The sequence below is a fragment of the Drosophila teissieri genome, chromosome 3R (genome assembly GCF_016746235.2).
Source record: "Drosophila teissieri strain GT53w chromosome 3R, Prin_Dtei_1.1, whole genome shotgun sequence".
Classification (NCBI taxonomy): domain Eukaryota; kingdom Metazoa; phylum Arthropoda; class Insecta; order Diptera; family Drosophilidae; genus Drosophila; species Drosophila teissieri.
In genome coordinates this window covers 10,594,882-10,622,740 of record NC_053032.1, presented here as the reverse complement: position 1 = coordinate 10,622,740, position 27,859 = coordinate 10,594,882, and the positions used below count along the sequence as shown (strand labels likewise).

General features: G+C 44.1%; 5 protein-coding genes across 5 annotated transcripts; 2 read left to right on the top strand and 3 right to left on the bottom strand.

Moving 5' to 3' along the window:
• LOC122622422 (choline O-acetyltransferase) lies at window positions 1-27,790 on the top strand. Its single transcript, XM_043800839.1, has 9 exons — window positions 1-131; window positions 559-803; window positions 19,371-19,450; window positions 20,521-20,712; window positions 24,268-25,029; window positions 25,116-25,523; window positions 25,716-25,862; window positions 25,927-26,127; window positions 26,326-27,790. The coding sequence occupies exons 1-9, from the start codon at window positions 1-3 to the stop codon at window positions 26,521-26,523; spliced, it is 2,364 nt and encodes a 787-aa protein (XP_043656774.1). The 3' UTR covers window positions 26,524-27,790.
• On the top strand, window positions 678-10,039 carry LOC122620428 (vesicular acetylcholine transporter). The gene is made up of 2 exons (XM_043797876.1): window positions 678-803; window positions 7,479-10,039. The coding sequence occupies exon 2, from the start codon at window positions 7,877-7,879 to the stop codon at window positions 9,605-9,607; it is 1,731 nt and encodes a 576-aa protein (XP_043653811.1). The 5' UTR covers window positions 678-803; window positions 7,479-7,876; the 3' UTR covers window positions 9,608-10,039.
• Window positions 17,972-18,689, bottom strand: LOC122620429. The gene is made up of 2 exons (XM_043797877.1): window positions 18,563-18,689; window positions 17,972-18,390 (listed from the first exon to the last, which is right to left on the bottom strand). Exons 1-2 carry the CDS (start codon window positions 18,584-18,586, stop codon window positions 18,124-18,126), a joined length of 291 nt encoding a protein of 96 aa, XP_043653812.1. The 5' UTR covers window positions 18,587-18,689; the 3' UTR covers window positions 17,972-18,123.
• LOC122621905 (peritrophin-55) lies at window positions 20,916-21,728 on the bottom strand. Its single transcript, XM_043799922.1, has 2 exons — window positions 21,650-21,728; window positions 20,916-21,574 (listed from the first exon to the last, which is right to left on the bottom strand). The coding sequence occupies exons 1-2, from the start codon at window positions 21,657-21,659 to the stop codon at window positions 20,916-20,918; spliced, it is 669 nt and encodes a 222-aa protein (XP_043655857.1). The 5' UTR covers window positions 21,660-21,728.
• LOC122621901 (vegetative cell wall protein gp1) lies at window positions 23,141-23,962 on the bottom strand. The gene is made up of 2 exons (XM_043799919.1): window positions 23,918-23,962; window positions 23,141-23,827 (listed from the first exon to the last, which is right to left on the bottom strand). Exons 1-2 carry the CDS (start codon window positions 23,960-23,962, stop codon window positions 23,141-23,143), a joined length of 732 nt encoding a protein of 243 aa, XP_043655854.1.
• Window positions 27,791-27,859: the final 69 nt, after the last annotated feature.

Sequence of the window (27,859 nt, the reverse complement as noted above, 5' to 3'; positions counted from 1 at the left end):
ATGGGCCTGGGAAAACGGGAAAAGCGGATGAGGGGAAACGCTGTGGCAGGATTTGCCAGCCAATTGGCTATCGAATGCCCGGCGGAGGCGCAGGCGCATGCGCAGATGTCCTGCGCCGTGGAAGGCGCAAGGTGGGGAGCTCCAGCCTTCCAGGCTGAATACCTACTGCTGCTCTGCGCTTTTTGGCCAGCCGTCGCCAGACAGAAGTTACCTTTGCTCCTGCCCGGACGACTGAACGCACGCTGCTGCTGTGTCGCCGTAGTCGCCGTCCGTCGCCTGGAAAAAGAACTCCCCGGAGCTACATGTACAGCCAGAAATAGAAAAGAAGTATCATTTTTTGTGGACCCAGCCAGGGAAATCCAAGCGAACGAGCGAACAAGCGAACGAGCGGTCGAGCGGTGCGGTTGCATTGCGGGTAGAGTGTCAGTGTGTGTGTTGGCGTCGGTGTGAGCGTCTTTGGCGATCGATTAGCGCGCGCTGCCCTTTTACATAATCGCAGCGAGAAAAGTCCGCGCGCTTTCGTGTGCTTTTGGGTTAATTCGGGTGACTTTGGGCTAATTTGGGTGATTTGGGTGATCATCCCATCCGAAAAAGGGGCCAAAAACCGGATCCGAAAGGAGCGAACGTGGCGTCCAACGAGGCCAGCACCAGCGCCGCGGGCAGTGGCCCGGAGTCCGCCGCCCTGTTCTCCAAGTTGCGTAGCTTCTCCATTGGCAGCGGGCCCAACTCGCCGCAGCGCGTCGTCTCCAATCTCCGAGGATTCCTCACCCATCGCCTCAGCAACATCACACCGAGCGACACAGGTGAGTAGTAGTTACTGGTTGGTGGGACTTGCATAACGTGGCTTGGTCATAATTAAAATTAAACAACTTCAAGTCGCACACACTAGAGCACTGGGCCCGCTGGCCAAGAGGTTCGTCCTCGTCCTCAAAGGCTCCCGCTCATCAGCGTTGTCCTTTGGCGCACAAGTGTGCCTATATATATACACACTTCATCTGTGTGTGCGAGTGTGTGTGTGTTTTTACGGACATGGAGAGCTCGTTCGTGAGCTCGACACTTGCCACATTTCACAGGGTAGACACATTTTATTTATGGCCCCAAAACAGCACGAAACAGCACCGAAACCGTGGGTTCCGAACCTACGGCTTCGTTTCACTCAATGGGTATCCGTGCACCATTGCGGGAACGGAACGGAACGAACGGAATGGAACAGTTACCGTTCGACCGCCTACCGCCCAAGCTCAGGGATTGTAGCTCTTATGTAATTCCACGGACTGTCCAGGTGCCTTTCTTAACGAAGAACAACTTTTGTAGTGGCAACCTAGCAGTTAAAAAATCTATTTTAAATAACTTTTAAAGTTCGCTGCAGTATCGAATCAGTTACAAAATATATAACATTGAACATTTTAAATTTTTCTGCAGTTTCTAACACTTTCATTGAATATGTGCAGAGTTCTTACACATGGTGTTTACCTTTGATAAACTTGCTCTTTTTGTTCATTCGCTTACGGAATAAAAAATATTGTTGTTTAAAGATACAGTTCTTCCACTCAACGCTTTTTTCCGACTATTAGAATCCGATGAAGTAATTAAGCTTTTGACAACGGCGCAGTTGGAAAGCATTTTCATAATTTAAAAGCTTCTGTCTTTGTTGAGTACTTACTTTACTTCTAATGAATGAGTAGCTATTACCATCTCGAGGAAATTATACAAGAAATATACAAAACTAAACGAATCTTAATAATTTGTGCTAAATTTGGTACTTTTTATTTCTACTTCCTTATCCTGCCGAATAAAACTGCGTTTGGTAATGTTTTTACTCTAAAGGAATCTTCATCGGCATTTAATGCCCGAATTCCTCAGCTCGTTGGTGTTTCAGGACTTTTCTGCGGTCACCAATTGCGAATCAATTAGCCGAGAATCGCAAACAAATGCCTTTATTAGATTGCGTTGACTAATCAAATTTGTGTCAGTCGTCCCATTAAATCATTACAATGCTCGTCTGGTGGAATGTGTAGTTGGTCTGGTCGTGGTCCGGCTGGAGTTCATCAAGGCTTCTACCACTACAACCACTACTGCCATCCATGGGCCAAAGGAAACGCCACCAGGCCGAAGCCACCTGCCAGAGGAAGCAATTTTCTCTGGTGCTGCGGCTGCTGCATAATGAAGGCAATAAATATAAATTTCACACACAAACACAAACAAGGCGACGGCGTCGTCATTAGATTGTTTGCCTTGTAGACGCGTTTGTAACGCTGATGTGTTCATAGCGGTTTCATGTCAAAACAAAAGGGGGCGCACCACCACCCAGCCACCACCACCACCAACACCATCACCACCAGAAACCACCGAGAAACTACGGACCCAGTCCCCCTTCTTTATTGTATACCCATCTACGGCAGCCCGAGGGGATGGAAAATGCCAGAAACAAAGGCTGGCAGGAAGGTAGCTCGTAATAAGCTAAACGAGAAACAAGTAACGCATTTGTCTTGATGCTGTCTGATAAGAACGCGCCCGGACATCTCGAGGGTTGCCAGCCCGGCATTGAGCCATCAGGACTCGGAGGGGAACGATGCGGCAAGAGGCTAGCGGGGGAAAGTGGGGGAGAAAGGAGCAGGATCCGGACCTGAATTTGCACCCAAGTAGCGACATCAAACGTCATAAACGGGTCGCTGATGGTGTTGTTGATTGCTCCGCATTTGCCAAGCTACAAATGGTTACATTTTAGGCCCTGGGTTCGATGCTGGAAATTAGCAATTTGCTGGGACGGATAGGATATCGCAGTTATTAATCAAAACTGCACGTAGAGAAAAGTTGGGAATATATAAAAGCAACAACTTGAACTACTCAAGTTTTACAGCTGAACCGCTTACAAAGATTTCTAAAAGCTTGTTTATATCCTATAAATCTTAAAAGTGGAAATATGTGGTAAAAATAAGCAAGATCATAAACAGATGCCTGTTTTGAATTCGTACTATTAAGCGACCTGCAGTTGGAATTTGAAGAAGTACGATTTGTTAGATGTCTGAGGGAATACTTCTGTCTATTGTTCTCTGTGCACAAAACTACTTGAAACGTGAACTGCTGAATGCGAGACATAAAGGTAAATTACTTTTACTCTGCAAAAAAGGCAGTGAGTATGGCAAGTCCGAGTAATTTATGAGGAAATCAATTTGTAATCCAACGCTCACAGTTGACCAAAAAGGGATGTTCGGTGGAAACTGGACATGTGTACAAAACACGGACATTAGACACGCACACCCACACTGGGCAGATCGAGAAAGAGGAAACCATTTGGGGCTCACTCCCCCCAGGGCCCCGCCCATTTAATGTTTTGATTTATAGACAGCCCCCGCACTGGAGAAGCTGCTCATACGCCCCGTGGTACCATCAGTGCCACCGAAATGGCGTCCTTTGTGCGTTCGTGCTCCTTTATTTCCATTTTGGGAAGCTGGAAACTGGAGTACGGATCCTCAGGCTAAGTGGCTGCGTGTCCACTGGGAGTTGATAAAAGCACATCAGCTCAGCAGCAATAAGAGCAATAAAAACAAGGACCTGCAGCGCAGGGGGTTGCTTAAAAGCAAAAAGGATACCCTGCTCAAATTGTCATTTTCCTTCGTCCCAAAACTTTGGCAATTAAAAAGTGTTTTCCAACGACTAGCTGAGCTATAGCCAAAGCTAAGAGGCAAAGCCCGGTAAAATCGATTGCACACAATCGCAAGACCGCGACAAGACAATTAAACTTGAAACAAAACTGTCACTTGGCAGTCGAGTAAACACCTGGCAGTCGGAAGAGGGTTAAGGTAACGCTGGCAACGCTGGCCAAGTTAATCGATCAAGAGTGGCCAAGGTGAGGCTCATTAGCTGGCCACAGTTCATTAGAGCCAATTGCTCGGGAACGTGTCTTAGCCGGGCCGCTGGTAACCCCATACAACACTACTGCCACCCCGACCAAAACTTCAACCCTTCGAACCACTTGAACAAAGCAGCTTACACCACTTGCGGGGAGCTTTACAAGGCCAGTCCTTTTAGGGGGATGGTATCTAAGTCCATGTTGCGGACCTGACACTTGTGAGGATTTTCCGCCGCCTTTAGTCGGCTGCATGGGTGCAAAGTGCGGCTTACCGTAAATATTATGATATATTTTATATGCTGTTTACTTAAGACAGCACCCCAAAGCCCAAAGCCCCACCTTGAAAATTGGCACTGAAACGAAAATACGAAAACGTACATATAACGAAAATATATTCTAGATTATTAATTTTAATGGCATTCGCAGCGTTGCCAGGCAATGGCAATGGCAAAGCGCAAAAGCGCCAAAGCTCACAGTTACATGCCATCTCATTGCAAATTCAAGCCGAACCCCCCACGATATTGTATTTTTTATGTCTCACCCTTGAGGAGAGCGAGGGCAGAATGAAATTGTATTTTACGCTGATTACCTCGTCAGACAGACGCAGGCACACCCAGGACTAAAAAAGCGAATGTAATTTCATTCCCCTTTCTCGGAAAGCAAACATCCTTTGCTGTTGCTCAAAAACGACAGAGCGACAGAGCGACAGGAGCAGGCTGCGGATGTTCCCAGGGTTACGGTGGGTGGCAAAAGTTGGCGATCATCCTGCCATTGAAAAGGCTAGTGGATAGTGGGTGGAGCTTTAAGCCTGGCTGAGAAGAAAACACTTCCTTCAATTGCTGCCCCAGAATCCCATTTCGTCCTTTGTTGTCTGGCAGCAGATTAAATTTGGCTTTGCCTAGATGGCTACGCCTAGAAGCAAATCTTAAAGCCTCCTGAATATTTAAGGCAGCACCTGAAGCCCCACAGGTAGCGTATTATTAATGAGGCACAAAGTAGAAACTACATTTTGCGTCCTGCTGCAAAGCCAAGGAAAACACATGGGCCGTCATAATTTACTGCGGTGGAAGCTGCATAAAACATGAACGCTTGGCCTGCTAATTGAGGCAGTCGGAAGTTGGCACTCGACCCCAGAAAAGATGAAAAGGAACCCCGGCGGGAGCTGCAACAAAAGGTCAGGCGAAACGAAACCAAAGCGCAAAGCAAATTCATGACCACAACCCAAGCAATATTTCCATAAATGTTCAGGCATTGCCTGGGAAATCCATCAGCTGTCCTGGGAGCTTTGCCAGACAGTGCGGAAAAATCAATAAAATTATAAACGCGTAAATACAAATTGCTAGCTAGCTAGCTCATTTATAAACAGGCATACATATATGCACAAAGCATAAGTAGGTGGTTGAGTTCCTTCCAAATAGGTAATCAGTCAAGTAAATATAATACAACTTCTTTGAAAACATGTTGAAATATTTATAGGAATGAAAGAAGCAAAGTTTTTGATGTCCTGTCATGGGCACGAGTTCTGTGAAACTTGCTCCGGTTGTCGCTCCCAGCGTTTATAATTGCTTATCATACCATAAACAGATTATTGGTTAGAAATATAAATAATTCTAACATTATTTTAACATTCTGATTGGACCATCATTATATAGAGGAATCTTGTATAATACAGTAACTGCTGGTTCCAGTTTCTTTTCCGAATGTTTTGTTATAATATTGCTTTAAAGTACGTGAGATACATTGAAAGGTCTGCTTAGAGGGGACCTTGTTGTAATCAACATGTAGGCACACGTTTCTGCACTTGACTCGAGCAGCTGCAGGCGGGCGACCCAGGAGCAACCCCTGGTGCTGATAAAAGCCCGCCAGCCTACACCCAGCCTACACCCAGCCTACACCCAGCCTACACCCCCCGGCACAACCGCCACCACCACCAGCAACACCACCGCCCCAGGGTCAAGTGCGACCACCCACCTGACCCACCCACGGGCCTCCTCCGGCTCTTGTTGCTGGGGGAAAGTACTCATGCATGGAGAAAACTCAAAAATTAAAGTCGCTGGACGAAAAATAAAAGCAAGACCCCACTCGGTCGCAAAACATAATTGACTCATGGGCAGCCCGGGGGCTGTTACCTACCATACCTACCATACATCTATACATACATACATATTAATATATGTAAGAGTAGCTAGGTGAAAGTGGGTGGGTGATCAGAGTTGGTGGCCAGAACCCACGGATGTCGGGGAGGTTTGGAGCAGATACACGGACGTGGTCATGAAAATTTAATGATAAAACGAAATGTTTTTGCTACGTCTCGTATACACCAAAGCCTCATAAGGGGCGGCTCTGAATTGGGATGGATGGGGATGGGTATGGTGTATGGCACATAGTAGCAACAAAATGGGGCAGGGGTCATATTTATACCCAGCACACGTCGTATTTTCGTGTTTACCCAAATGGGGGTGGCTGGTCGCCGAGCGCTAGAAGGTAGATAAATGTTGAAATTAGATCGGCATTGATAGCTGGCGCAGCACCGATGTTAGCTATGGAAGTTCTTTAACACCATGAAGCCCTAATGAACTACGAGTGGTGGCAGTTTTTGACGTATAAATCTAAACTGTATTGCTTTTCACAGAAAAACAAAGACTGAAAATATACCATAAAAAAAAATAAAAAAAAAAAAAAAAAAAAAAAAAAAAAAAAAAAAAAAAAAAAAAAAAAAAAAAAAAAAAAAAAAAAAAAAAAAAAAAAAAAAAAAAAATCAGTTAGGCTTTCTCAAAGAACATTCTCTAGATAGTATTTATTTTTTTTTATTCTCCAAAGAAAAAAGAAAACAAAGAACAACACAAAGATAGATTATTACCCAAAAAATAATTTTGTAAAAGCTTACAAACCTTTTAAAAAATACATTTTAATGTAAAAAAAAAAAAAAAAAAAAAAAAAAAAAAAAAAAAAAATACATTTTGATATAGCATATACTAAGCTTGACCACCGATACTCTTCGGAGAAGAACATCCCCTACTCAAGCACAATGCTTGGGCGCACTTGAGCTCCCTTTTGTTCGCATTCAAGTCTTTTCTGATGGCGTGCACGTTGAGTGGGACCTTTTTTGTGAAGTAAAAGCAATAATTATAATTACTGCGTCGATAAGTGCAACCGCGTGGCTCCGAGAACACTTCGCTCCGTTTACATGCCAGAAAATGCAATTAAAATAATTGCTATACCCTTATATAATCAACCTGGACCCACAAATGTATTTAATGAAAAAAGTACACGTACTTTTCGGTATTTGTTTTATGATTGAAATGTGTGTCCCGCGAAAAGGAGAACCTAAAACTGAAAGATATCCCTAATCCTATGTAATCGAAACATTGCGAATGCCACGAACTAATCCTAATACAATACAATTTCTGTTCACCAGCAGGCAGCCTTTTGCAACACAGAAACAACATTTCAATCATAAAATAGACCCAACTAACCAACTAATCCTAGTTAAGAGTAAGAGAGAAAATAGAGCACACGTGTGAGTGAGAGTGCTGCTAAAAAATTAAGAAACCAAATGTAGCAGGCAATCAAGCAACAGAATTAAAGAAAAGACTAACGAAATCTTGTTTCTGTGTCGTTAAAGGTTGTTCACTGGCATGCCAACAACTCGTACACCTCCAACTACAACAACCACACCAAAACATGTAAAACCACACAGCAACAACATCAAAAGCAGGAGCAAACACCACAGTTAACCAAAGCAACGATAAACCACCTCAGAGCGGGCAATTAGCGGAGCGGAAACGGAAACGGCCACATTTGTAGCGAGAGCTAAGCAATTTCCGGCTGTAAGAATGGCAGGCCCGCAGATCGGCGCTTAAAAGCTTTAAGGCAACAGAGAAGAGTACAAAAAAAGAAGAGAGAGAGAGAGAGAGAGAGAGAGAGAGATAGAACAGATAGAGAGAGACAGAGGAAGTCCCGAAGAAACTGGATCAAAACGTTGTACACCTCAGCAATTGAAATTAATTAATTGCAACCAAAATGGCCTCATTCCAAATACCTGTTATCAACCTGGAGGTGCGCGAGGTCAAGGACATCGTGTGGGAGAAGATCCAGGAGCCGGTGAACCAGCGACGCCTCATCCTCGTGATTGTATCGATAGCCCTGCTGCTGGACAACATGCTGTACATGGTGATAGTGCCGATCATACCCGACTATTTAAGAGAGATTGGCAGCTTCGATGACGGGCCGACGCCCCCGCCTTTGAGGGATAATATCACGGGAAAGATCATACCCGTGCATCACGATCATCACGGGCAGGACTCCGCAACGGGCATCCTATTCGCCTCGAAGGCCATCGTCCAGCTGATGGTGAATCCCTTCTCGGGCGGCCTCATCGACAAGATCGGCTACGATTTGCCCATGATGATCGGCCTGACCATCATGTTCTTCTCCACGGCAGTCTTTGCTTGTGGCAGCAGCTACAGTGTCCTGTTCTTCGCCCGATCCCTGCAGGGAGCTGGTTCCGCCTTTGCGGACACCGCCGGATTGGCCATGATAGCCGATCGGTTCACCGAGGAAAACGAGCGATCACAGGCCCTGGGCATTGCGCTGGCCTTCATCAGTTTCGGATGCCTGGTGGCGCCTCCGTTTGGCGGGGCGCTCTACCAGTTCGCCGGAAAGGAAGTGCCCTTCCTGATCCTAGCACTGGTGTGTCTACTGGACGGGCTGATGCTGCTGCTGGTGATGAAACCGGTCAAGGAGGCGATAAAGCAAAGTAAGGACGTGCAGGACCAAGTAATACCCATCTGGCGCCTGCTGATGGACCCCTACATTGCCGTCTGTGCCGGCGCCCTGACCATGTCCAATGTGGCGCTTGCCTTCCTGGAGCCAACCATCTCGCTGTGGATGGAGGACAACATGACCACGGACAACTGGAAGATCGGCATGGTCTGGCTGCCCGCCTTCTTTCCACACGTGCTGGGCGTGGTCATTACGGTGAAGATGGCCCGGAAGTATCCGCAGCACCAGTGGCTAATGGCCGCCGGTGGATTGGCCTTGGAGGGCTTCTCCTGCTTCATCATACCGTTCTGCAGCGGCTACAAGATGCTCATGCTGCCCATCTGTGTGATCTGCTTCGGAATTGCCCTAATAGACACGGCTCTGCTGCCCACACTCGGTTATCTGGTGGATGTGCGATATGTGTCGGTGTACGGCAGTATCTATGCCATAGCGGATATATCCTATTCGATCGCCTACGCCGTAGGGCCCATTATCGCCGGCGGAGTGGTGGAGGCCATCGGTTTTACGGCTCTCAACTTCATGATAGCCTTCTCGAATCTGGCCTATGTGCCCGTTCTGCGAAAGCTACGCAACATCTACGACTTCAAGCCCTTCGAGAATGAGGCTAACATCCTGATGCAGGACCCGCCCAACAAGGAGTACCAGACCTATGTGATGCACGACCAGAAACCAGTGGCGGGTGGTGTCAAGAACCACCTGGAGTACGGCCAGCAGTATCAACAGGAGCAGGAGACCAATCTCGATGACCAGCAGTACGAGTACCAGCAGCAGCAGGGATACCAGCAAGGATATCAGCAGGATCAGGGCTACCAGCCGGGCTATCAGGAGCAGGGCGGCAGCTACGCCCCGCAAGGTCAGCCCCGCGTGGCCAATCCCTTCCAGCAGCAGCAACAGCAGCAGCAACAACAGCAGCAGGTCCAAAGCAGAGGTCCTGCCGCCCCAGCGAATCCCTTTAGGCAAGGATTTTAAACTGTTGCCCCACATGCCCGAAAGCAAAAGAGAAACCCCTAGTTTTAAATCGTGTTCTGTTGCACACCTCCGTGTGCAATATTCTGTTCTCTGTTGAACCCACTCTGATCTAGACACAAGACACATACACATATATTATTACTATAGACATATAGGCAAGTGGTACGTACACTATAACGAGCATTACATGCAGATAGTTAAAATAGCAGCTAGTTAATGCCTTGCACCGCACCAAGTTTTGTATCATACACGAATGTTGAAGCAACCGAGGACAGTGATGGAAATGGTAGGATTTGAGTTTACTTGGGTGTGGAATTGGCCATATTCGTACTAAGTTCTTGATGGGAATATTAATTTCAAAATCCAATTCCAATTACGCACGCGAAAGTGTGAACTGAAATACAAAACTCGTTTTGGTAAACTTTTTTTTAATTATCAAGTAGAGGTCTTTGATAGTCGTGATTTTTTTTGCGCCCTCTCTAAATACAACACTGTCTGTCAGCATTATCGATTACAGCTGATGTAAATTTTGAAAGCTGCGTTTTTTTTGCTTTTATAGCATGAAACAGACGATCTGAATAACGAAAAAAAAAGTGAATTCGTGCTAATAAGCATATTTTGCGTAAAAAATCACAAAAAAAAAGAAAATATATACTGCACACAATTCAATTAAAAATGTACTGAGTCGTTGGTGTACAAAATGATGCAAGTCAGTGAAAAAGGTCAAAAATCTCGACAAAATATGAATGATAGATATCGAAATGAAAGTGAGTAGTGAGCGTACATCAACTGAACGGTAAAATACATGAAATACAGAAAAAGCTTCCGCGATGGGCGAGCACAAACATAAGCGAACCGTGACATCAAAGAGTGGCGATTCAAAATCCAAACGAATTGCGCGTACGTAACGAAAATGATCACAACAACAGAGACAAAAAAAAAGACAGTGGTTTCCGGTGAACGCAAAAAAGCAAGGTCTGTCGCAAAAGTCATGCAATTATGCAAAGTATCATCACATGATACTGAAAATAAAAGATCACCGAATATATCAGAGCTGACAGATCGATATGATTGAAGCAGAAACGACCATTGCGAAAAAAAATTCGTTCCATCAGACAATGCACGTGCACAGTGTGTATCAGCATGAAAATCATAAATGGCTACGAACTGCTACCCATCCAGCATATTCTCAATTAGCTTGACTATTTTTTTCAAAAAAAATGGTCGCGTAAGAGATCGGTCAAATGAAAGGTCATCACAGAAACAAACGATATTTGAGGCTGAGAAAACTATTATTGAAGAAAAAAAAATGAAAAACGTGACTAAATGTATAGAGCTAAAAGAATATGTGAAAATAAAACGCTTCTTGACGAAAAAAATATATTTATTCAAAAAGCCAACAAGAATTAATGTTTCAGTAACTAGAAAAGCGAAAAAGGGAAATTCGAAAACTCAAGATTCCCCTATCCAAGTAAGCCACAAAACCACCAGGCCTAAGAAACACCCATCACTGATGTAACGCAATTATGCTATATAGAGCGGTCCGGTCGGATCGCCTATGCCCTATACTCAGTACTTATGCAGCCGTTTTCGTGTCTATCAGTCAGTGAAGCTAGAGAAACCAAAGCCTAGGCATAGATAGTTGATAAGGGGAGGACTCGGACTCCCGCCCCATCAAGTATACACACAAGTATCAGATATTATATACACGCATACATATATAGTAATATATCCATATACAAGCTAGCTGTAAGCAGCTCAGCTGGCCAGAGGACCACTTTTGTCCGAGTGCCGCCGTTAAACAGGCAATGGCATCCATATCGCAGACATATCACAAGTTGCACAAATCGAAACCCTCCCACGCCCACTGAAAACTGAACAAGAGGAACTCTTTCGGGTGTCGTTGTGGCGGACTTGGGACGAGAGTGGATTCCCGGCCAGAGGGGTAATATGATTTCCGGTTTTGAAAACATTATGAGTTGAAAGTTTCTTAAACATAAGACACAACCAAGGTAACGATACATATCAGAGTCTCGATGGCTCGCCTGTTAAAATTACCAAAAGTGATATTACTTATTGCTACTAGTCTATATACATATATCGTATCATATCGGTAGCATACACAACTAGATTTAGGACGTACATGAAGTGTACATAAGTTTACAACAACCAATGGAAACAGAAATCAATTGAGATTCGAATTAAAGTTTCATATTTACCTACCAATCAATTATTATTTGCTTGTTGACTCTATGTGCAGATGGGCGGTTCCAACCAGGGGACTGCCGCCATAGTAGATCTTCGATAGCATAGCATAAATGTGTGTACCTTGTCTATAAGATAAAGTTAAACCTAACTGAATAATATGAACATATTTACTAACGATTATTGTAGTCATACAGTACGGTTTTTACTATAATTCGTTTCGACTGCACCACTTTTTAGGGCAGTTTACTGCCCCTATATTATACACTTTTTAGCTGGACCTAAAGCTCCGCCATATCGATAAGTAAATTGATATTTTATATACAGTTCAGCATGCGTATATAACTTCGGAATATTTATCTACACTTTTCGAATGTGTTTAGTCGGGATTTACAGTTGATTGCAAGTATATCGCAGAATTTCTATATTCGTAAACATATCAGACAAAAGGCCACTTAATAATTGATTATTAAAGTACATACATATGTATGTACGAGTTTGCTTTTACGAATTACGAAATGTACGCTATACATTAACAGAAATGCACTGAATTTGATGAAGTTACAAAATACGTTCATAGGGTTTTAGAAAATGATCGTTTCATTATTTTCACTGATTTTGTTATAGATACTCTAGAAAAAAACACTGTTGTCTTGTTTTATGGTTTGCAAGCTTTATATTTAATTAAATTCGATTATTTCCCCTTTTTTACCGACACAAAATATATGTACTTAAAGAATATATACATAGTTCTACAAATTTACAAAGCTGTAGAAATGCTCTTAACTATAATATGAATTAAACTCATGAAAAAATCTCCCATCAAATGTATCAATTAAAACGAAGACGAGTAGTGGTGAAGAATGAAGTGTTGAAGCAACTACATACTTATATATAAAGCGAAGAAGAGTAAAACCAGAACAATTAATATAGTCAATAATATATATTATTATGTAACATATTATAACATTGTTTATTTAAGTAGCTACAATAGAATTTTAATAACAACTAAACAACTAAACATATATATATGAAAATGTATAACAAGACACCGAACAAGCAATATTTATTTAAGTTTCCTTTGAAACAATCATCTAAAAACAACAATGCCAGGTCTCAAAGTCATGTGAGGATTGGAATTCCGTTCAAAAATAAAAAGGCATTAACTTTAATCCGTTCCTTTCACTAATATTTGATTCATTTTTACATGACTTTCGAAACTGGATGTAGATAGATGTCAAACAAATACACCATGACAATGTCAGGCATTCAAGATTTCAACCGATTTGAACAGTTTTAACCAAAGTTTGGTAGAGCGTAACATGTATATGAATCTTCCAATTTTGGTTTACAAATAAATATATATATATAAATAAACAGCTAAGTAATAACCATCACATTATGTACTCAAAGGACGAGGACCCAGAAGGTCGATAGTGAAGAGCCTGAAGAATGTGTAGCAGTGCCGGCAATGTGTAATAACTTACTAAACAAATAAGAGCAAATGGAACGCATAAACTGTATGTGTTACGAGCATATAAATATAAATATAATAGTAAAAGAAAATAAAAGCATAAGAGAGATGTATAATAACATATATAAGTAAAATATACATTTATAAAATGAATTATTAAACACTATAGCAGTTAATCGAGTGGTTATACTCTGCGTATTACAAGTGTTGAATGTTCAATAGCATTACATATATGAATTATGAATTATGAATTATATGCAATAACTGTGCGCTATGGATAATTAATGAACAAAATTAAATTTTAATATCGAATATATACTAAATGATATAGGGATTTTACCTTGGCAACAAAACCAGTAGCACAGAAAAATAATTTGATATTTTTTCATATGAGAAATGCCTCTCCGACAGTTTCTATGTGTTGTGCGTGTGAAGAACGTTTTAGGAAATTTAATTGTATACCCTAGAAAAAATAAAATGAGTTCGTAAGTGAAGCCCACAAAGTTAATGCCCCCACAGTTCGGTTTTGTATTGTATATAAGGCATATTGTTAGTTTCGAATGTCCATTTTGGTAGAAGTCAACGTCAAAGTCAAAGTCAGAGTCGAACCGTTTCGAGTACATACTTACATAGATGGTGCAGAACTAAATTATTACAAAAGTCTTTGCAATTTGTTTCGGCTAATGTTATAGACGTTTGTGTTACATATTTAACAATAATTATTACGATAAACGGTGGAAATTATAATAACAAAAACATAATTAAGCAAATGCAAGCCAGAAGAGTAACTCAAATTTTACCAAGTATCCAAATCCCAGTTCTGTAACGTTGCTGTTCAATTTCCAAGTCTATCCATCTATATTCTATACGTAATTATGTTTGTATCTGTATATCACACCGTTCTTCAACTATCCCCAAAACAAAAGTAAGCAAACTAAGTGCTATGCATATCAAAACGAAGCAAATCGATGTTCGATGACTTAACATAGCTTAAAACCCCTCTGAAATCAAATGTAAGCAATAGGGAAAGAAGCAGGAACTGCCTCGAAAAGCCACTTTAAAAATCGGATCGATGTGTGTATATTTTCCATACGATTCATTCACGGCAAAAGTCGGCAAAACTTGAAAGCTTAAACAAATACCACTTTTGCTGGCGTTGGCATTTGCCGGATTTATTCAAGGGAAAAATACAAATACAAAACTCGCACACATGACTCTATAAACGTATTTGAACTGCATCAAAGAAAGAGAATTCAAAATGGCAGTTGCCTGCTTTCGGCTATTGGGAAATGCTATGAATAATGAATTGAACGAGCAGAAAAATTATAACCGAACGTACATTAAAGCATACAGATATTGGCATGAGCTATAGAGGAAAGATAATGCATTATTACAGAGCGACACACCCAACACCCAAAACACACCCTTACACCCACACACCCTACACCATACACACCCAACCACAACAGAGACAAACAACACAAAACAAACATGTACTATTGAAATATAATTGTTAACCATGGAAAAACGAGTCTTTTCTTAATGGGAACTGGCAGCCCATCCGATCTATTAACGATTAATGCAATTAATTAGCTAATGTGGGCGAAAAAGGACCTTCTGCTCCGATTAAAATCGAGGCGCATTGTGTGTACAGTGTACACCTGGTTTTGGTTTCGTGCCAAGTCGGAACTTGGAAACTTGGGCCCTATGGCATTCATCTCCCAGCTCTGGGGGTTAGAATACGTCCTATGGCTTTCCCCATCCAAAAAACCCAGAAACTTTTGGGGGAATTGTGTGCGTGCCCTGGGGGCAGAAATTTGGGTGGAAAATGATTTTATGTTTGCAATTTCCATTAGCAACTTTGGCCCGAGTCACGAACAGCCAGCCTTCGTATACTTATTTATTTCGGATTTTTGGGGGAGGATGCCCCGGGCTGAGATACAGATTCAGCCGCAAACGAAAGGTGGACCGATTCTCGGGCGTGCCTACCGAATATTCTGACTGCTTAGCCGCAAACCGCAAGCCAAGTACAAGTCAGCAGAATACCAATCTCCGCCACAATGCCCGAGCAATTTACGCTTTCCGCTTGTTTCAATCGGAACAATTACAAGAATTTCGAATGCCTCAATGCGGCAGTTAATTTGAGTTTGGCGCACAAAAGTATGCTGGGCATTTGCGGCAGTAAAGAGAAAAAAACCCAGGCCACATCCACAAAAGCGCAATGTAGTCGCATTCGCCGTGAAACAACGGCGCTAAGACCGTAAAGGATTTACGGCTCAATTGCGATGTGCGTACGACGGCGACGGGAGCCCCATGCTCACCGACATCCCCATCCTGGTCCACGTCCACCCTTGAATGGGAGAAAGCCTTTTACGAGCAGCCAAACCGAACAAAAGGAGGAAAACTCATTCACTCGACCATTCATCGCTTGTTTCGACATCCGACAATGTTATGACCCCGCCAGTTTTCGACACTGAAAAAATCCATGTTATAGCAGCAGCCATATTTAAAGATATATCATTTCATTATAATTAATTTAAAAGAGTATTTGATTTGTTAATTAATAAACCCTTTATTAATATATTAATATTTTGTTTCGGGTACCATTTCTGAGAAACCCAAAATCCTTATAAGCATATTTGAAATTGATTGGAATATATTTTAATTTATACCCGAACTCTATGTTAAATATTTAGTGTATTTTTGTAAGATTTACACATGTATTTATTTGGGCCCAACTCTATGGTGAGGCTCTTCTCCAAAACACTTCGTCTAAGTATTCATCCCTCACATTTTTCTCGGTGTACCTTCATTCACCACCGAACACTGGTACCAGTTGGTGGCTGCGGTTTGGGGTCCCGGCTTGTTCGACGGGTGTTTTATGTAGTCGCAACGTGTCGCGCCCTCGTCCTGCCGCCTCCTTGGGGTGCGGATTTGTTTTGCCTTTTTAAATTCTTCTCCTTCATTTGCTCCGGTTGCCGGCATCTGCTATTCGGACTGGTCCTAATGAGCTACGGTCCTGGGGTTGACTGTAGCTAAATTGGAATCATGCCGGCAGAAACATTATTTTTCATTGGGATTACATTTTTATCGCATTGTCTGACAGGCGGCAGCAGTTGCCTGTCGTTGCTGCATCGTCCTTCTTGGAAAGGGAGTTCGGAATGCCATGAATTCAAGCGTGATTTTTGCAGCTTAATAATGAGCCCTCGGTTTACTGACGCGTTTTATTGGCCAGCATTTAAAGTAGGGGCGTGTTGGCATTAAGCCCAAGATTCCTCGCCGTTAATGTGTGAAATGTCTCCGGCATATTGCCATCGCATCCCATTCCCATTATCCAATATACTCAACCATAATAATAACGAGGCATCGATCTGTATCCGCAAAGTTATGGCTGGCCCAAATCGAATCATGAGTTGGCACAAAACCGACAGATACGAGCAAATTGAAGCAGACAGCTACAGCTACAGGAAAGGAGGGGAAAGGAAAAGGGAGCATTACTTTGGGGTAAGTCCCCAATACGGAACCGGAACTGCGCTGTGTCTGCCACCGAAATGATGCATGAATATCTGATTAGCCGTCTGTCAGCCTAATCAGAAATCCTGGCCATCAATCAATCAATTGGAAAAGTGTCGCTGCCAATGTATATAATTAAAGGTGACGCGGCAGATACATTTTTTTTAGCTCTCAGACGGGGAAATAGATGGGACCCTTTCTAATTTTAGGCTGTAGGTGTCAAAAATTGTTTTTATTATTATTATTAATATATTATTTAAAAATAAAATGTATTACTCATAATTATATGGAGTAAAGATGACAAAACTTAAGTTTTTGATTTTTGCATTAAGCCCGAGAACATCTCACATCGCAAAAGTCAATCCATTTTCATTTGGGAGGCTCATTTTGTATTTTCCTACGCCTGGTCAGTGGAAAACTTGGTAACTGAAATTTATATTCCGACATCAAAGAGAAAGTAACAAGCGCAATAACTTTCCCCCAACTGTTGTAAATTGATATTTGCTGTATTAAGCGAGCGGGATACAGCTACCCCAAAACCATTAGCCTGTGATCTGAGCGATGGGCCACCCCAGAGAAGAGTGGCCCAAACCAGAGCTTTAATTACTTAATTTGAATTTCTCAACGGCGCTTCCTAATACAATTTATTACAATTTGCTGATGGGTAGATGGGTATGATGGGCATGATGGGCATGATGGGTGATCCTGGACAGGTTACATTTTGTGGTTGCTGTTGTTCCAGCTCGGCAAGGACAACAAAGGAACGGACGTTCAAATTGCCGCCACGTGACTCCATTGTGTGATTACCTCCGCCAGCTATGTAGTTGCTCAACTAGGGCATCTTTAGCGAGATAATGAAAAAAGGATAATAAATTGCATTAAATTTGACATCGTTGTGGGTGAGGCGCGTGGCTCTTCCCCCACTTCTGCTCAAAGGGAAACAAAGCCAAGGAAGGCCTGTTTGCCGTTTCTGCTCGTTTTCCTTCTATCCCGATTGCCATAGAACAATTTTATTAATAACATTATGATTGTCCTGCCGCGTCGAAGGTGGGTGGAGTCGATTTAGCTGGAAATCGAGCAGCTCTACAAAGCTGGGTAGCCGTGCTTCAAAGTGGTCAATGCGTTGACCCTGGAGTGGCTGCTAGGTCGACTTGTGTTCCCCCCAAGTGGCAAGCACTTTAGATAAGAGGCTTGTTACCTTTGACAGTAAATGGATATTATTAAAAAGGGGCTTGTAATAAAAAATGTAATTTCAAAGATCTTTTGGGGCTTTGCTCATTATTTTACTGTCCGTAAGCTTGATCCTGGACCTAACGTAGCACATCTAGAACTGATTCTGTTCCTTGAATCGTTTGCGCTGGCGTTCGCGAAATTCTCGACGAGCTGCAGGCGGAGCTCCTTGTAGATTGCGGATGACCATATTCCTCTCGCAGTGACTGTTTGGATTGCAAGTCGGAGTTGGCGACTCGGCATCCCAATCCTCAGCAGTTTCCATCGAAAATTCACGGGGTCGGGGTTCCACAGAAGGCAACACCATCGACCACTTGAAGCGCTCCATGGAGGCTCGATCGGGACAACCGATGACGTGTTTCTGCAAGTCGGGAATCGTGTTTTAGATAGGTTTAAATGTGTATATGCCGGGTACTAGATTTGGTCCACCAGTTCTTGGCGCAACGGATTAAGTGATTGGTCAAACGGAGTGGCCTTATACGATGGGCGCTATCGTACGGACACACGAGGTACTCCTCAAAGCTTGGACCTACCACAGTAGCGTTACTCTCAGACATTTTGAAACTTTTCTTGTTTTTTTAAAAAGGTTTTTTGATATTTTCGTATGGATGTTTTTTTGGAAAGCCAGTACAACAATCGACATTAGATTTTTAAAATCATGATTTAAAAACCGAAGTTTCCTTGTGGAAACAAAGTGGCAGTAGTATGGAAACTTGCCAAAAGTCCTCCCAAAGGACATCCTTGCCATTGGGCCTGAGCCGGAAATTCGAGCTACTCGGGCGCAATGGCAACCGGAAGTGCTTATACAGCTGAATTACAGCAATGACAGCTAAAGTTTTTATGTGTATGTCAGGAGCCAAGAGGCGGACAGTCGAGAGGAAGTGGGCCTTGCTTTAAGCCCGAGAGTTTTCAGTTTCCTCTAGCAATTTTATTGCATTTCGCCGGCGGAAGCCTGGCCAAGACAATAAATGGCAAACTAGCACGAATTTGTCCGAATCTTGTGTGCTTTGATGCGGGACGGTAAATGGTTGTGGGTCATTTGAACTGCAGATAAGGGAAATCAAGTTAAGGGTTGTCGAGATCCGAACACACGAGTTTTGTCTAGAAACGCGGAACCCTCGGTGACGCATAGGCTATACATCTTTGTTCTGGGACTGTCAGCCGATCGATAAGGTCGTCATTTTTCGGATACCCCAGAACTGTTGAGGCTTGTGACAGTGATTAACTAGTTGGTACCAGCAGTCCAACGATTGCGGCAAATTACTCAACCATTTAATTTGGTGTTCAACAAGTGGTTAATCAGCGATTGTCGCGTCGCGCGTGTTTTCTTTGTTATTTCAGGATGGAAAGACTCGATTCTGTCGATTCCAAAGAAATGGCTCTCAACGGCCGAGTCTGTGGACGAGTTTGGATTCCCTGACGTGAGTAAAATTGATTAAACCATTTCCAATTCGCCTTCCCTTTTCCAGCAAATATTTGCCCTGGGGCTAAACTCGACTGTTACTTGAATAATTCAAAGACAAACACTCGCACAGACGACAGACTAATCCTGTTTGTTATAATTACAAATGCAAATAACGAGGGCTTTTGTATGGCAACAGGAGCTCCGGTTGCTCCTGGCAGCCAACCTGCGTGCAAACAAGCCGGAAAAACCAACCTTTCCAAACACGACCCCCAGCCCCCCAACCATCAAAGCCTCAAACCCTCAAACCCTCATACCCTCCTACCCTCTACACACCCACACTCACCTGAAAAAAAGCACAGCAGCCACAGTAGCAACCCCCGAAAAGCGGAGTTAGACATCTAAATTGTAAACCGATGGATGAAGGGGATCCCCCGAAAAAAGACAAGTGACAGGAGACTGGGTTTTTGGATATAACAAAAGTAACAATTGCTTTGAAAGCGGAGTACAGGACGTATCCGGAAGTCAACGACATGCTTATACCATGTCGCTTCGTTGTTAAGTGGAAAACTGTGTTTTCGCAGCAGGTAAATCAAGGTCGATGGATACATTTAAATATGAAATTGCAGTCAGAAATCCTGTATTCAAAATCAGCTGCTTTGGCCATCCGGCAATCGATTGGATTGCAGACCTCGAAATACGACGATTTTCCCACTTGGAAACACCCAGGGAAAATCTCTCAATTAAAGTTTCCGGGCGAGGGTGGAAAGCGGAAAAGGAAAAAATGTCAAGGAGCGGAGGACAATGTCAGATTCAAGCCATTCTATTTCTTTTTGTATTTTTTTGTGATTTTGAATTTGGCTCCCCAGGGCTTAAACTTTTTGTATTGCTGGTGGCAGGACAAAGCAACTTTCCATTTGACGCTCGATATTGCCATGCATACAAATGAGGATATGGGGAAAAATTCCCGGGAAAGCCGGGCAATGCCAAGTGTCTACGATGAGTGGAAGGGAAATAAAATTAAATTTGCAGCACCACGCAGCTTACTAACCCCATCGAGAACCCTTTTTTCTCCCTCCCTTCCTGCAGACTCTACCCAAGGTGCCCGTTCCAGCCCTAGATGAAACGATGGCCGACTACATCCGCGCCCTGGAGCCGATTACCACGCCGGCGCAGCTCGAGCGGACCAAGGAGCTGATCAGGCAGTTCTCGGCTCCCCAGGGAATCGGAGTGCGACTGCATCAGTATCTGCTGGATAAACGCGAGGCGGAGGATAACTGGGTGAGCATTAGAAGTGATAGATTTCTGACTTTAAATTTCACTTTTCACATTTTTTGTTAATTCACTTTTTGTCAACAAACGTAATTAAGTATATATTGGGGCTGTTAAAAAAACTAAAAGTGACTTCCTTTTCATAATGAGTGTGCCAACACTTTATTCAGCCAAAAATTCTGGGGCTAGATAGAATCAACTCGAGGATCCACTTATACGGTGTCGGCCACAGCCGCGGTCGGAGGAGTGTCGTTGATGACTGGAGCTGTGGGCGCGGGCGTCACTGGAGTGGGCACGTTGCTGTCGTTGGGGGATGGGGGCTGGGGCACGGAGATGGTGGTACCAGCGGGGGTGATGATGTCGTCAGAAACGGTGGTGGTGCTTGTAGGGGCATCAGTTGGTGGGACGGGCACGGTGGTGGACTCGCCAGGTGCCTCAGTGGTGGAGGTAACGGTTGTGGAAGGTGCGGAAGTAACGGTGGTTTCGGTGGGGGCACTAGTGGGGGCAACAGTGGGGGCAATAGTGGAGATGGTAGTGGGGGCAGCAGTGGGGGCAACAGTGGTGGCGATGGGCACACAGGTAACGTTGATGGTCAGACTGCTGCACTGGGTGCTTGGGAAGTAATTAGCGCAGGTCCTGCATTGCTGAGTTGCATAGTTGAAGTAGGTGTCAGTTGGGCAGCTAGTCAATGTGCCGTTGGCGCCAGCTTTAACGCACTCGTAGTAGGATGCGGCGTTCTCGTAGTTGGCCAACTTGATATTACCCACGGGGCAGATAACGGGGTCGATCTTTTCCGAATACTGCGGAACTTTTGAGCATTGGGCATGGGCTTTTCCGGCAACGGCCAGCAAGGCGGTGAGCACAAAGATCACTTTTGGATTGGAAAGAATAGGAGGAGTTTGGTTGATGGGCTATATCCTTTTTGCGTCTGTGAGGTGCTGCTTACCGGCTTTCATGTTGATGGTTTGATTTTTGGGTTACTTGCGAGACTGAAGGAGAAATGCGTCTGGCTGCTAACTCGGCTCACCGATCACTGATGCATTTCAAGCAGCTCGAAGGGCTTTTTATGTGGAGGCAGCCCATGCTAGGCACGTTTAATCAGCCCGCTTCTAGATTAATTCGTGTCTTGTCAGCCCGGGTGCGAAATTGAAATCAGCAATGCCAACCAATGCCAACCACGCTTAATTGCGCCTTAGAATCGTTGCCCCGAAGTCTCGGTAATCTCGGCCAGATAACAACGGGGCGGAAACTATTCCGAATCTGGCTGTCAAGTGATAGCAAGAAATAGGAACTTCTCATTCCGAGTGTCATGTCAATTAGCATCGCAAACAGATCATCTGGGGAGGCGGAGTTCCCATTCTTACCTGGTAATGACTTCATAATATTTTCTGCGGAACTCAAGTTCTCAGCACTTTATCTCTGACATTCAGAGTGACATACATAAAGTCTTTGTTTTGTTCTGGGGAACCACGCCGTTCACCCTGAAATGCTGAGAGTGTTATGGTAATTCTTGAGCATTAAATTTGGAGTTTAATAATTCAGGTATTCAGGTTGTAAGGGTTTCCAAAACACTTTAATTGTGCAGTATATATCGTATTGGTCAGACAAAAACAGTTTTTGCCAAAAAAAAATCATTTGTGAGTTCAGAAATGACTTAAAGAAGACATGTTTGTTACTAGTTTCTGGTTTTGAGACACATATTAAAGTGTTATTTTGATGTTATCGAAGTTTTCATATCTATATCTCTAAACCTGCCCACATCAATAGGTGATTACAAGTTTTATAATGTATTCCCAATAAATAGATAACATACAGGTATATGCCAACAGATTCCTCGAACTTTGGTACTTTTCCATGATATGTATTTGGACGTCCCCAAGTAAGAGTTTATAGCATGTTATAATCACCATATAATGGCACTTATCGTTTTCGCATAGCATTGATTTAGTGTTCCCTTTAAATAGACTTCCTTTTCCAACTACTATATATTTGAATACTTTACCGACCTTGTCGTACCTCTCACTACTTTTTCTAGAATTTTTATTCAAAACATGTGAATAGATATTGTCAAACTAATGACCATTTAAGGGCGGAGAATACCAATAGCTCAGTTCTGACAGGCAGCTCCTATCTGTTCTTCACTTCTTTCTTTTCGTTTAACATTATCAAACTCAGATGTCTATGGCGGTCGATCAAAATATTTCGTGCCTAACAAGAAATCACAATCAATTACCCGGTTTTGACTCCCTACCGCGATAAGGAAGTTCTGGAAACAACAAATGCCATTCCCCGAACACCCATTCCCGTGGAGAAATACGAACGAAAGTCGTTGCCAGTTAGATATTTAATTACTTTAGGCTGCTATTTAAAGTAGTGAATGAAATTCCGCTTGCTGAACGATGGGCATTGAACTGGCGATCTTCGTAAGGATTGGGACTTAGGCGGTGGCTGGCTTCTTCTGGGCCTTGCTGGGTGGCGTCGGCTTCTTGGCGGCCTTGGAAGGAGTCGGAGCAGCTGGTTTCTTGGGGGCGGCGGCGGGCTTCTTCGCCATGGCAGCCTTGGAGGGCACTGGAACGGTGGCCTTCTTGCCGGGCACTGGGACAGGGACCTTCTTGCCGGGCACGGGCACAACAGGCTTAACGGCAACGGTGGGTGGGGTTGGTGGCTCTGGGGCCGGGGTTGGTGGGATGGGGTGCGCCTCGACCTCCACCTCATGGTGTTCGTGGTGCTCCTGATGCTCCTGGTGCTCATGGTGCTCATGGTGCACCGGGGTCTCTGGCTGAGACAGTGCGGAGATCACTGGTGGTGCATTATCGATAACGTTCATGGTGATGGGAGCTGCGGTGGGCAGGACATCCATGGGAGGAGCTGGGATGTAGTGGGCTGGCGAGACGCACTGCTGGAGCACAAATGTGAAGACCTCGCCGGCAGGACAGTGGATGGTCAACTGGCTGCCGTAGATGCTGGGGCACACATAGTACTCCGAGTTGCTGTGGTAGCTGGGCCAGCGGATGCCGATCTCGCCGCGGGCGCACTGCAGCGTGTAGTCCAAGCGGGCCTGGCTCAAAGCCAGCAGGCTCAAGAAGGTCAATGCGAATACTGGCAGGATTAAAAAAAAGGAAGTCTTTGATAGGGAAGTTTCATGTATTGTAGAGTTCTTTTCACATCCTACCTTTCATCTTCGGGCTGCGTCCGTTTGGGTTATCCGTGATACTTCAAGGGAACTGTGGTACTGCTCTTTCAATGGCCCAATTGCCATTATTTATACTACTTCCCATCTTGCTATCAGAAATCAGTGATCTATCAGTGAGCTATCAGCGATCTTCGCGTGATGCTACGAGAAAGACATTCAGACCGCACCCAAAATTTCCCAAAAAATTCACAGCTAATTGAATTTGTGTCGAACACGACAAGGAAATATCGACCACTAACAAGATTTTCATGTAAAGGCCTTGGCCAGAAAGAATTGTAACATACCTCTCAAATTTACATTCCTAAAGGTTGTAAGTCTGAGTTTCAATGAGCACTAAGCACATTTTAAGTGAATAAATCTTTTTTTAACAGGCCTATTACTACTGGCTCAACGAGATGTACATGGACATTCGCATCCCTTTGCCGATCAACTCTAATCCGGGCATGGTGTTCCCGCCGCGTCGCTTCAAGACCGTCCACGACGTGGCCCACTTCGCCGCCCGCCTGCTGGACGGCATCCTGAGCCACCGCGAGATGCTGGACAGTGGGGAGCTGCCGCTGGAGAGGGCCGCCTCCCGGGAGAAGAATCAGCCGCTGTGCATGGCGCAGTACTACCGCCTGCTGGGCTCCTGTCGTCGGCCTGGTGTTAAGCAGGACTCCCAGTTCCTGCCGTCGCGGGAGCGACTGAACGACGAGGATCGCCATGTGGTGGTAATCTGCCGCAACCAAATGTACTGCGTCGTGCTGCAGGCCAGCGATCGTGGGAAGTTGTCCGAGAGTGAGATCGCCTCGCAGATCCTCTATGTCCTCAGTGATGCTCCCTGTCTGCCCGCTAAGCCTGCGCCGGTGGGTCTCCTGACCGCCGAGCCAAGGAGCACGTGGGCACGGGACCGCGAAATGCTTCAGGAGGACGAACGCAACCAACGCAATCTGGAGCTCATAGAGACAGCCCAGGTGGTGCTGTGTCTGGACGAACCGCTGGCTGGGAACTTTAATGCGCGCGGTTTTACGGGTGCCACGCCCACTGTTCATCAGGCGGGAGATCGGGACGAGACGAACATGGCCCACGAGATGATCCACGGCGGAGGCAGCGAGTACAACTCTGGAAATCGCTGGTTCGACAAGACCATGCAGGTAATGCAACTGGGACTTGATTTATAATATTGCATTGTGTAATTATTTTGCATTCGAACATTTTCAAAATGTAATCCAATTTGCAGCTCATTATTTGCACCGATGGAACTTGGGGCCTGTGCTATGAGCACTCCTGTTCCGAGGGCATTGCTGTCGTCCAGCTTCTGGAGAAGATCTACAAGAAAATCGAGGAGCACCCGGACGAGGACAACGGCCTGCCGCAACACCACTTGCCACCACCGGAGCGTCTGGAGTGGCATGTGGGTCAGCAACTGCAAATGCGGTTTGTCCAAGCATCCAAGAGTGTGGACAAGTGCATCGATGACCTGGACTTCTACGTGTACCGCTACCAGAGTTACGGAAAGACCTTCATCAAATCGTGTCAGGTCAGTCCGGATGTGTACATCCAGCTGGCCCTGCAACTGGCTCACTACAAGCTGTATGGACATCTGGTGGCCACCTACGAGAGTGCGTCCACTCGACGATTTCTGCACGTAAGTATACGAGCGGCTCAACAGGAAGTATTGATTCTAAATGTGTTTTAATGTGTTCTTAACCAAAATATTATTGAGAAAGAAGAACATTTTTATTTATTTTATTTTATCTGTTTCTAAACTGTTAATTTCCTTCGCAATTGTCAGTTTTATCTTCATCCAGGCAATCTTTCTCTGAATAATCATTTCCAGGGTCGCGTGGACTGCATCAGAGCGGCCAGCACGGAGGCATTGGAGTGGGCAAAAGCTATGTGCCAGGGTGAGGGTGCAAACGTGCCCCTGGAGAGCGATCGCGATGATGAGGAGGAGTCGCGCAAGGTCAAGTTTAGCATTTACAGTGTGGGTATTCCAGGGCAAGGCCACCTCCTTGAAAAGAGTAACTTATCTTCGCTCCCACCCACAGAAGGATCATCTCCGTGAGCTGTTCCGGTGCGCCGTCGCCCGCCAGACTGAGGTGATGGTGAAGAACATCCTGGGCAATGGCATCGACATCCCGCTGCTGGGTCTGCGAGAGGCCAGTATAGAGGTCACCGGCGAGATGCACGAGCTGTTTAGAGACGAGTCCTACAACATCTCGCAGTGCTTCCTGCTTTCCACCAGCCAGGTAGTAATGGGCCAATAGGTCCTCACTAATAAGCACTGCACTCTATCACCTCTGCACCACCTAATCAATTCTTGCACCACAGCACCACTGAGCACTAACCAGCTGCACAAAAGTAGGTATCAGCTAGAATGATTTCGTGAGGATTTGGCATAGAAGATTTTAGGATCGGTATAATGATCTCTTTGAAATACCATTTAGGTGGCCTGCTCTACGGACAGCTTCATGGGATACGGACCGGTGACGCCACGTGGTTATGGCTGCTCCTACAATCCACATCCGGAGCAGATCGTCTTCTGCGTCTCGGCCTTCTACTCCTGTGAGGATACGAGTGCCTCGCGCTACGCCAAGTCGCTGCAGGACTCGCTGGACATAATGCGTGATCTACTACAAAACTAGACGGTTCTGGCCAGGATTAAGGCCCATCAAAGAGGATGGGGTCCACCAAACACATATCAGTAAATGTACCTAAGCAGGTTAGCGAACGAAACTAAGTAAGTGTAACTAGCGACCACCCGGGCGTTTCATTTGTGACCAAGCACCACCAAGCGAGCCACCCAACGAGGGGTGGGGATCTGAAGAATAAGAAGGATAACGATAACGAAGTCGGAATCGAAAACTAATGTCAATCACTATCACGTTGAGACAAAAAAGAAAGGAAACTATACGCAACCCATTCGCTTTACATATCCGTTACCTAAGTATCCTCGTAGTTTGAATTAGAGCAACTCTAGTCAATTAAATGTTTTAGAGCCGTTTTATGCGCAAACTGTTAGTGCTGTTATCTAAGTGTGTTACTTGTGCAATATTAAATATGAGTGTTACACCAATCACTTGCTAACTAAATTAGCAGAGCTTACGAACTTGTTTACCCTCCATTGTCCGCGATTTCCTGCGAGCAAGCCCACAAGTATGCAATACTTTTCGTTACGATTGTTGTGTTTCAAATACGTTCTATAGTTGTTACAAAAGATACTAGCTAAAGCATATACTAAAAGTACTCTGCGCTCGTTACTGCAATTTCATTGTTTGTTTGAGGACTTACTACAAAAATTATACAGTGTCCGTTGCTATATTTCCATATATATTCGTGTTTTAGAGAGCAAATGGTATACCGTAACTAAAGGCTTTTTGGATGAATATATATATATGTACAACCCGTAAATGATTAATGAAAAGAATGTAGAGGAATATATAAAATACGCGTATAGACTTGAGACGTAACAATACATATCAATAAATTTATATACATCCCAGGAAGGCAAATAATGCGATGGGCAGAAGCTCCCCCACGGCGGAGGACGATTTAGAAAGATATAGATATATAACCTATGAGTGTTTGTCTGTTCAAGCCGTTAGCGAAGAAGTATGTTTCGATAGCGATCCAAAGCTATCCAATGTATAATCTACAAACAATATATATACATATATATACATAAATACTATACGTATGTTATTTACAATGGAAAATATATGAGAAACGTTAAAGGAAAACCAGATACATATATCAAACTAGTTGCTGTGTTCATTGTTGCTATATATGTATGATTATCTTCTAAACTGTTAACCGTACTATCAGTATGTACTATCCAACTAACTATCCTGTATTCGATCTGTGTATCATTACGTTTCCTTACTGTTTGTCGTTAAGTTTGACTCGTTTCCATATGGCCAAGAGCCACAATTAATGTATGCAAAAATAATCACGAACCGAATAAATTGAAATAAATGCATT